The 9878-nt window shown below is 41.3% G+C and overlaps 1 protein-coding gene across 1 annotated transcript in view; it reads left to right on the top strand.

Annotated features, from left to right (window-relative positions):
* The window catches only part of rhd (Rh blood group, D antigen), a 56647-nt gene extending 46991 nt beyond the window's left edge, over positions 1-9656 (top strand). Inside the window, exon 10 of the mRNA XM_072548346.1 lies at positions 6665-9656. Within this exon, the coding sequence (XP_072404447.1) occupies positions 6665-6691 (27 nt within the window). The 3' untranslated portion in view covers positions 6692-9656. The remainder of the gene's footprint in view (positions 1-6664) is intronic.
* Positions 9657-9878: the final 222 nt, after the last annotated feature.

Below are 9878 nucleotides of genomic sequence, written 5' to 3' on the forward strand. Positions count from 1 at the left end.
TATAAGATTATTAAAGGATTGGACACTCTGGAGGCAGGAAACATGTTTCTGCTGATGGGTGAGTCCCGAGCCAGAGGACACAGCTTAAAAATAAAGGGTAGGCCATTTAGAACAGAGATGAGGAGAAACTTCTTCACCCAGAGAGTGGTGGGTGTGTGGAATGCTCTGCCCCACAAGGCAGTGGAGGCCCAGTCTCTGGATTTGTTTAAGAAAAAGTTGGATAGAGCTCTCAAGGATAGTGGAATCAAGGGTTATGGAGATAAGGCAGGAACAGGATACTGACTGAGGATGATCAGCCATGATTATAATGAATGGTGGTGCAGGCTCGAAGGGCAGAATGGCCTACTCCTGCACCTATTGTCTATTGTCTATTGTCATTGAGATGCAGAAATAAATGAACATTGTCTGGCAGCATGTAGTAGTGCTCCAAACACTACACTATTGTCTATGCTTCTGTAAGGAAGTTTCTTGGTTATGTTTGCTTTTAACTTTAATCATGAATTTGAACAAAACCATTTGATTTAGTGGTTCTCACACTTTGCTCTCACACTCAGGCCCCATCAACCTTGTCTGATATATTTTACCTCAGTACCTTGACTGATCTTAGCAAAAATAGAAAGGATGAAATTAATCTTAAGCAGCAACAAAAATAGGCAAGCATGCATCAACAGTCTACTTTATGTAGTTTCCAGTTTTCTTTCCCATTGACTTCAATCTATCTCTTGCTAAAATTTCTGTTCTTCTTCACATGAAGATTTGGACAGATAGGAGTAATCCATCCAGTCCCTCGAGTTTGCTCTGCATTTAATAAGTTCATGGATTCATCTGATTGTAACCGCAAATCTATGTTCTTACTTTTCCCTACAATCTTTCAACTTCTTACTCATCAAGAATCTATACAGCACTGCCTTACAAATATTCAGACTCCCTTCCACTGCCTTTTTTGGAAGAGAGTTCAAAATACTTATAACCCTTTATGAGAAAAATAAAGTTTGTCTCATTTCTGTTTTAAATGGACAATGCCTTCTTTTAAACAGTGTCCTCTAGTTATAGGAGAAAGTGAGGACTGCAGATGCTGGAGACCAGAGTTGAAAAGTATGGTGCTGGAAAAGCACAGCAGGTCAGGCAGCATCCAAGGAGCAGCAGAATTGACGTTTCGGGCATGAGCCCTTCTTCAGGAATGAGGCTGGTGTGCCAAGCGGGCTGAGATAAAAGGTGGGGGTGGGGAGGAAATTTGGGGGAGGGGTGCTGGGAATACGATAGGTGGAAGGAGGTGAGGGTGAGGGTGATAGGCCGAAGAGGGGGTGGGGGCGGAGAGGTCGGGAAGAAGATTGCAGGTCAAGAGGGCGGTGCTGAATCCGGGGGTTGGGACTGAGATAAGGTGGGGGGAGGGGAAATGAGGAAGCTGGAGAAATCTACAAACATCTCGTGTGGTTGAAGGGTTCCTAGGCGGAAGATGAGGCACTCTTCCTCCAGGCGTCGTGTGGCCAGGATCTGGCACCAACCCAACTGCCCCGTGGCTGGAACCAACCCAATCGCCCCCTGGCTTGAACCAACCCAACCGCCCTGTGGCTGAAACTAACCCAATCACCCCGTGGCTGAAAACTTTAACTCCCCCTCCCACTCCGCCAAGGACATGCAGGTCCTTGGTCTCCTCCATCGCCAGACCCTGGCCACATGAAGCCTGGAGGAAGAGCGCCTCATCTTCCGCCTAGGAACCCTCCAACCACACGGGATGAATGTAGATTTCTCCAGCTTCCTTAATTCCCCTCCACCCCACCTTATCTCAGTCCCAACCCTCGGATTTAGCACCACCCTCTTGACCTGCAATCTTCTTCCCGACCTCTCCGCACACCCACCCCCTCTCCGGCCTATCACCCTCACCTCCTTCCACCTATCGTATTCCCAGCACCCCTCCCTCAAGTTTCCCCCCACCTTTTATCTCAGCCCGCTTGGCACACCAGCCTCATTCCTGAAGAAGGGCTTATGCCTGAAACGTCGATTCTCCTGCTCCTCGGATGCTGCCTGGCCTGCTGCGCTTTTCCAGCACCACACTTTTCAACTCCTCTAGTTATAGACTCTCCATGAGAAGAATCAACTCTCCACAATCACCCTGTTAGAGTAATAGAGTCATAGAGATGTACAGCATGGAAACAGACCCTTCGGTCCAACCCGTCTATGCCGACCAGATATCCCAACCCAATCTAGTCCCACTTGCCAGCACCTGGCCCATATCTCTCTAAACTCTTCCTATTCATATACCCATCCAGATTCCTTTTAAATGTTGCAATTGTACCAGCCTCCACCACTTCCTCTGGCAGCTCATTCCATACACATACCACCCTTTACATGAAAATGTTGCCCCTTAGGTCTCTTTTATATCTTTCCCCTCTCTCCCTAAATCTATGCCTTCTAATTCTGGACTTCCCCACCCCATCCTATCCATGCCCCTCATGATTTTGTAAACCTCTACAAGGTCACCCCTCAGTCTCTGATGCTCCAGGGAAAACAGCCCCATCCTATTCAGCCTCTCCCTATAGCTCAAATCCTCCAACCCTGGCAACATCCTTGTAAATCTTTTCTGAACCCTTTCAAATTCCACAACATCTTTCCAATAGGAGGGAGACCAGAATTGGACACAATATTCCAACAGCGGCCTAACCAATGTCCTGTACAGCTGCAAATGTCCTCCCAACTCCTGTACTCAATACTCTGACCAATAAAGGAAAGGATACCAAACGCCTTCTTCACTATCCTCTCTACCTGCGACTCCACTTTCAAGGAGCTATGAACCTGCACTCCAAGGTCTCTTTGTTCAGCAACACTCCTGACGACCTTAACATTAAGTGTATAAGTCCTGCTAAGTTTTGCTTTCCCAAAATGCAGCACCTCGCATTTAACTGAATTAAACTCCATCTGCCACTTCCCAGCCCATTGGCCAATATGAACAAGATTTCTTTATAATCTGAGGTAACCTTCTTCACTGTCCACTACACCTCAATTTTGGTGTCATCTGCAAACTTACTAACTATACCTCTTATGCTCGCATCCAAATCATTTATATAAATGATGAAAAGAAATGGACCCAGTACTGTTCCTTGTGGCACTCCACTGGTCTCAGGCCTCCAGTCTGAAAAACAACCCTCCACCACCACCCTCTGTCTTCTACCTTTGAGCCAGTTCTGTATTCAAATGGTAAGTTCTCCTGTATTCCGTGAGATCTAACCTTGCTAACCAGTCTCCCATGGGGAACCTTGCCAAACGCCTTACTAAAGTCCGAATAGATCACATCTACCGCTCTACTGTCATCAATCCTCTTTGTTACTTCTTCAAAAAACTCAATCAAGTTTGTGAGACATGATTTCCCTTCACCCTAACAGGAATATACTTTCTCTGGATTCTCATTATCTCATTTCTGAAAGCTTCACATTTTCCAAACTTCCCTTTACCTGCAAACATGTGCCCCCAATCAGCTTTTGAAAGTTCTTGTCTAATACCATCAAAATTGGCCTTTCTCCAATTTAGAACTTCAACTTTTGGATCTGGTCTATCCTTTCCCATCACTATTTTAAAACTAACAGAATTATGGTCGCTGGTCCCAAAGTGCTCCCCCACTAACACCTCAGTCACCTGCCCTGCCTTATTTCCCAAGAGTAGGTCAAGTTTTGTACCTTCTCTTGCAGCTACATCTACATACTGAATCAGAATTTTTTTTGGATTAGATTCCCGTCAATGTGGAAACAGACCCTTCGGCCCAACAAGTCCACACCAACCCTCCGAAGAGTAACCCACCCAGACCCATTTCCCTCTGACTAATGCACCAAAAATGGCCAATTCACCTGACCTGCATATCTTTGGATTGTGGGAAAAAACCCACGCAGACAGGGAGAATGTGCAAACTCCACACAGTTGCCTGAGGCTGGAATTGAACCTGGGACCCTGGTGCTGTGAGGTAGCAGTGCTAACCACTGTGCCAACCTTCTTTGTACACACTTAACTAATTCCTCTCCATCTAAACCCTTAACACTATGGCAGTCCCAGTCTATATTTGGAAAATTAAAATCCCCTATCATAGCCACCCTATTTTTCTTACAGATAACTAAGATCTCCTTACAAATTTGTTTCTCAATTTCCCTCTGACCATTAGGGGGTCTACAAAACAATTCCAATAAGGTGATCATCCCTTTCTTATTTCTCAGATCCCCCCAAATAACATCCCTGAATGTATTTCCGGGAATATCCTCCCTCAGTACAGCTGTAATGCTATCCCTTATCAAAAACGCCACTCCCCCTCCTCTCTTGCCTCCCCTTCTATCCTTCCTGTAGCATTTGTATCCTGGAACATTAAGCTGCCAGTCTTGCCCATCCCTGAGCTATGTTTCTGTAATTGCTTTGATCTCCCAGTCCCCTGTTCCTAACCATGCCCTGAGTTTATCAAATCACCACATATTCTTCCAAACCCCAGTGGTTACACCTAATCTTTCCTCATGAGACCACCTGCCCATTCCAGATTGGTCCAGTGAAAGTTCTCTGAACTGCCTACTTACACCATTCTTTAAATACGTTGACCAAAACCGTGCACAGTAGTTCTAATGTGGTCTCACCAAATACCTTTACAACTGAAGGACCATCTCCTGACTTTAGTATTTAATTGTATTGTGCTTATGAAAAATGATGACACTCTATGAGCTTTCTAATTACTTGCTGCACCTATGCCTTTTATGGTTCATGCGCTAGGACACCCAGGTCCCTTTACATATCACAACAAAACAATTTGTTTGATTAGCACCACATCTACAAACATTTAGTCCTTCCACTGGTGTTGCTCAACATTGGCAATGGGTACCATCTACAAGATGTACTGCAGAAATTTATGAAGGCTCCTTAGACTGCACCTTCCAAACTCACAACCATACCACCTAGAAGGATAAAGGCAGCAGGCACATCTGCAAGTTCCCTTCCAAGTCACTTACTACTCTGACTTGGAAATATGTTGCTGTTTCTTCAGTGTCACTGAGTCAAGATTCTGGAACTCTGTACCTGTGTCAAATGTACTGCAGCAATTTACGAAGTCAGACGCCCAGTACCTTCGACAGGATAATTAGGAATTGGGCAATAAATGCCAACCCAGCAACACTCATACCCCATGAATGAATTTAAAGGTCTATCAGAACCCAAGCATTTATCAATTCACTGTGCCATTAATTTACTCAGTACCATCTTGTACATCCTTCCTTATAAAATGTTCGCAGAAATTCCTCCTATCTATCTAGCTTTCTTTCACACTCTAATCTTTCCCTCATTAACTTTCTGATCATCATTTGCTCTTTGCTTCCCCTTTATGTTCTCTGAAGTTGAACAGTTATTTGTGCCACATTAGCTCATCAACTGTGCAGCACCCACTCTCATACAAATAAGCTGAACAAACCTCAAACCTCTTGGACCCTTTCAAAGCCTGAGGCTCCAATGCTCCTGTCCTCTGGGTCCCCTTATCTGCCTCAAACTTTAACTTGCTATTTTTCCTTTTTTGTCCTCCATGGAATACTGGGAGAACTAGCTATTTGGATACAGAACTGGCTCAAAGGCAGAAAACAGAGAGTGGTGGTGGAGGGTTGCTTTTCAGATTGGACCAGCAGTGTGCCACAAGGATAGATGCTGGATCCACTGCTTTTCGTCATTTATATAAATGATTTGGATGCAAGCATAAGAGGTATAGTTAGTAATTTTGTAGATGACACCAAAATTGGAGGTGTAGTGGACAGCGAAGAAGGTTCCCTCAGATTACAACGGGATCTTCATCAGATGGGCCAATAGGCCAAGGAGTGGCAAATGGAGTTTAATTTAGATAAATATGAGGTGCTGCATTTGTGAAAGGCAAATCAGGGCAGGACTTATACACTTAATGATAAGATCCTGGGAATGTTGCTGAACAAAGAGACCTTGGCGTGTAGGTTCATTGTTCCTTGAAAGTGGAGTCAAAGATAGACAAGAGAGTGAAGAAGGCATTTGATATACTTACCTTGATTGGTCAGTGCATTGAGTGTAGGAGTTAGGAGGTCATGTTGTGGCTCTACAGGACATTGGTTTGGCAACTTTTGGAGTACTGCATGCAGTTCTGGTCTCCCTCCTATACAAGGATGTTGTGAAGTTAGAAAGGGTGCAGAAAAGATTTACGAGAATGTTGCCAAGGTTGGAGCAATTGAGCTACAGGGAAAGGTTGAATACGCTGGGGTCGTTTTCCCTGGAGCGTCAGAGAATGAGGGGTGACCTTAGAGAGCTTTATAAAAAGCTATGAGGGGCATGGATAGGGTAAATAGACAATGTGGAGAAAGTGAGGACTGCAGATGCTGGAGAGTCAGAGTTAATAAGTGTAGTGTTGGAACAGCACAGCAGGTCTGGCAGCATCCAAGGAGCAGGAGAGTTGACGTTTGGAGGCATAAGCCCTTCAACGTGAATGACACAAAAAAACAAACAGCCAGAGTAATATATGAATGAACTGCAGGGAGATTAACCTTTTGTTATATCTAATTTTTCTTTGTAAGGAAGAATTCTGTGAAGAACAATTTTTCTGTGAGCCATTATGCTGTAAAGAATTAATGGCTGCTGTAAACTGGGCTCTAAGTAGTTGACAATGGAGCTGATTCATTTTTCTTTTTTTATATAGTTTCCACACTTAGCAACAATAATTTGAAAACATTCACCAGCATTGTTGCTATTTGGGCACAACAAGACTACAGATGATAAATAATTTCCAAAGGGTTGAAGTAATTTCACAAGAAGTGTACAAAAGAACAATGGACTCTTGAATTTAAGCAACCAATAAAGTATGGCTTTGTCTGCTGATACCACTGCCCAAATGTAATATGAAACATGTCCATGCATGTTGAAAACACACTGGACTGTATAAGCATTTTTCAAAATGCAAGAGCTTTATACAATACTTGGTTGTTTCTGTTTTTGATTAAGTATTGTATTGATTGTGTGAAAATATGCATTTTCTGATCATGTGAAACTTTGTAAGCCAGCATTAAAAATGTTGAAGAAATTTTGATGTAGTAACTATTTGGAAAAAGTGAATCTTCCTTCATGGAGTATTTAACAAATGCAATAGGCACAGCTAGTCATACAGACCAGAAGTTTACATGCTCAAGATTCCATGGTCTGTGCTGTTAGAAAATGTCATCTCAGCCAACTATATGGTTTTGTAATACCTCTTAGATCCCTTGGAAAGGAATAGAAAAATCAGCTTGTGTTATTATTTCTATCCAGGATTTTTGGTGGAAAAATATCCACACAAAAAAAAATCAATCCTTCACATCCAAATAATCTGCCAAAGGCAACTGTTTGGGTTCACTTATTTAAAAAAATGTGATTTGGTAACATTAATTTTTTTATGTGAATGATTCCCCCCCACCCCCGCCAAAAGTAGACAGTATAAATTTTACTAATCTGTCCACCACTGGCTTTGTGGGCCAACAGTATACAAGAGAGATTTGGAAATGAAGGACAGCATACCATGTTTTACAAATAATTTCTTTTAAATATTTTCCACACCTGAAAAACCGAATCTGAAATAATCCAAAGTAGACAGATATTCCAAATTTTTGACATTTCCGTAGTGCAAAAAGATCTAGACCAACTGCACAAATTCACAAAATGCATTTTTATATTTTTACAAATACAACACCATCCCTGAAAACTGACACCAGTTTATTTTCCTGGTTTATCTGAAATAAAACTAGTAAAATTGAGAATTTTACAGATGCTACAAGTACAATCAGAAATGCAATAAGATTCAATTATTTCAATTCATAAGCCTGACCCAGCCATATACCCACTTAACATTGAACCCAACATCACTCAACTCCAGAAGTGTTCTTATTTATCTTTTATTTGGTAAGATAACAGCAGCATCATTGTTATATCGTGAAACAGATTTTCCCGATTTTGATTCTTATCTGCAATGTAAGTCACTTGAAAAAAAAGAACATATGGCTTGCTTATGTGATGCAAATGTTCTTATCACATTTTAGAGTCTTTCTGTAGTATTGTATTAATTTCAATCCAACTGCAGAGGTTGGATTGTAGATAAAATGATGACATAATATGTGATTATTTGTCAGCCAAAGATTTGACATGGAATATTAAGTGTGGGGTGATGTTACAGTTCACTTGGAGTCAAAGTTGCTGTGTCAACATACACTTTTAGTTGTTTTCTCTTACTGCATAATTGATTTCTGTTTTATTACTTTCATATAGCATATGCAAGCATAGATATTGAGAAATTGTGCTGCTTCATTGGGTCCATTGTATTAGCATAACATGATATACACCAGAGGTAGAGAGAAATTATGCTATCTCCCTGCAGTTCATTCAATCTTTGGAATTGGGTGTCAATTATACTCAACAGCTGAGCATCTATATTCAATTCAAGACAGACGTTGATAGATTTTTGGGAAATTGGAGAATTTTGAAATAATGGAATAGCATGGGAAAGTGGATTTGAGGTAGAATATCTGCTATTAAGTGGCTGAGCGGGTTCAAAAGCTTTATTTTAAATGCGCTTATGTGCTCATTCACAACTTCTCCTTATTCTATTAACAATCCAAGCTGACTTGTAAAATACTTGGGAGTGCAGTGGAGCCATTTTAGATTTAAATTTTTATTGTCACGTGTAGAGAATTACAGGATTAGAGTGAAAAGTGTATCATGTTGCAACACATGGTACCATCTTAAGTACAAAGGTACCTAGGTACAAAAAAAACTTAGGTACAAAGTAGCAAAGGAGACAAAGTTAGAGAAGGTTAAGCATTATCTTCATATAATAAGCAGAAAAATAAAGAAACAAGGTCATAGTTAACATTTACCAGATAAGTTTAGTGTAGGAGTGGCCCATACATGCTTGTACCAAAATGGCCTACAAGGATTATGTAGAATGATGCAGCTTGTCCCAGCATTAAAACACTAAATGGCTGAAAATAGATAAACGAGACAAAAAGCCTTTTGATAACAGCATGCCTAAAGACAAACAAGTGATGAATCGCAGCCACACTAATGAAAGTATAATTGGCCCAGTAAAAACATTTAAACCTCAATGTGAGGATTAATTAGCTTTAGGACTTCTCTTATACCCTGAACAAAAGAGACTGTTCACAGCCCACCAATCACAAAGTGCTACCAACACTAGTTGTATAATTTTACACTTAATAACTAACATCATATCAGAATTCAAGCTGTCCTTAGACATAAGCCAGCCTGAGACAGATCCGAAGGAGTATAGCTTGTAATTTTGGAATGCGAATGAATAGGATGCATAGAAAGATCCAAGGCCTAGAGATTATTGTGTCTGTTAAACACTATGAGACCATGGGAATCTGAGGTTGTCCGCAGGGATGCCCATCATTGACTAGGTGTCCCTTAGGATTGGATATATGAAGAAAGAAGGAAGAACAGTTTTTGCTGTATTTGATTATTGTAACAAAATGTATAAGAATATTGCTTTTTACTGTAAAGACTGCATGTCATTGATCTCTTCTGTTCTAAGCTAAAGACTAAGTGAATAATTAAGTTTGTATGTCAAGGCTAGATTTGGGGAAGATCCTTTGGCCCTCTCCTTGCTTTAAGTGGTTTCTACTTAAATAAAAGTCTTCCACGTGCCTGAATCCTGCCTGCCTCCTGAGTCTTAATCCACGACTGGGGATTACGCTTCTATATTTTGTTTCAGGCTTACCATCTTGAAACTACAAAATAAATTTACTTATGATTAGTCCCCTGAGCATGCCAGGTACTGGTCTATGTTAGACTTCATTGTTCCCCAAGTAATTTCCAGGAAAAAAAGATGGCAATATATATGGCAATTTGCAGTTTGGCATCTTTTT

Source organism: Chiloscyllium punctatum, chromosome 27, assembly GCF_047496795.1.
Source record: "Chiloscyllium punctatum isolate Juve2018m chromosome 27, sChiPun1.3, whole genome shotgun sequence".
NCBI classification, from domain to species: Eukaryota; Metazoa; Chordata; class Chondrichthyes; order Orectolobiformes; family Hemiscylliidae; genus Chiloscyllium; species Chiloscyllium punctatum.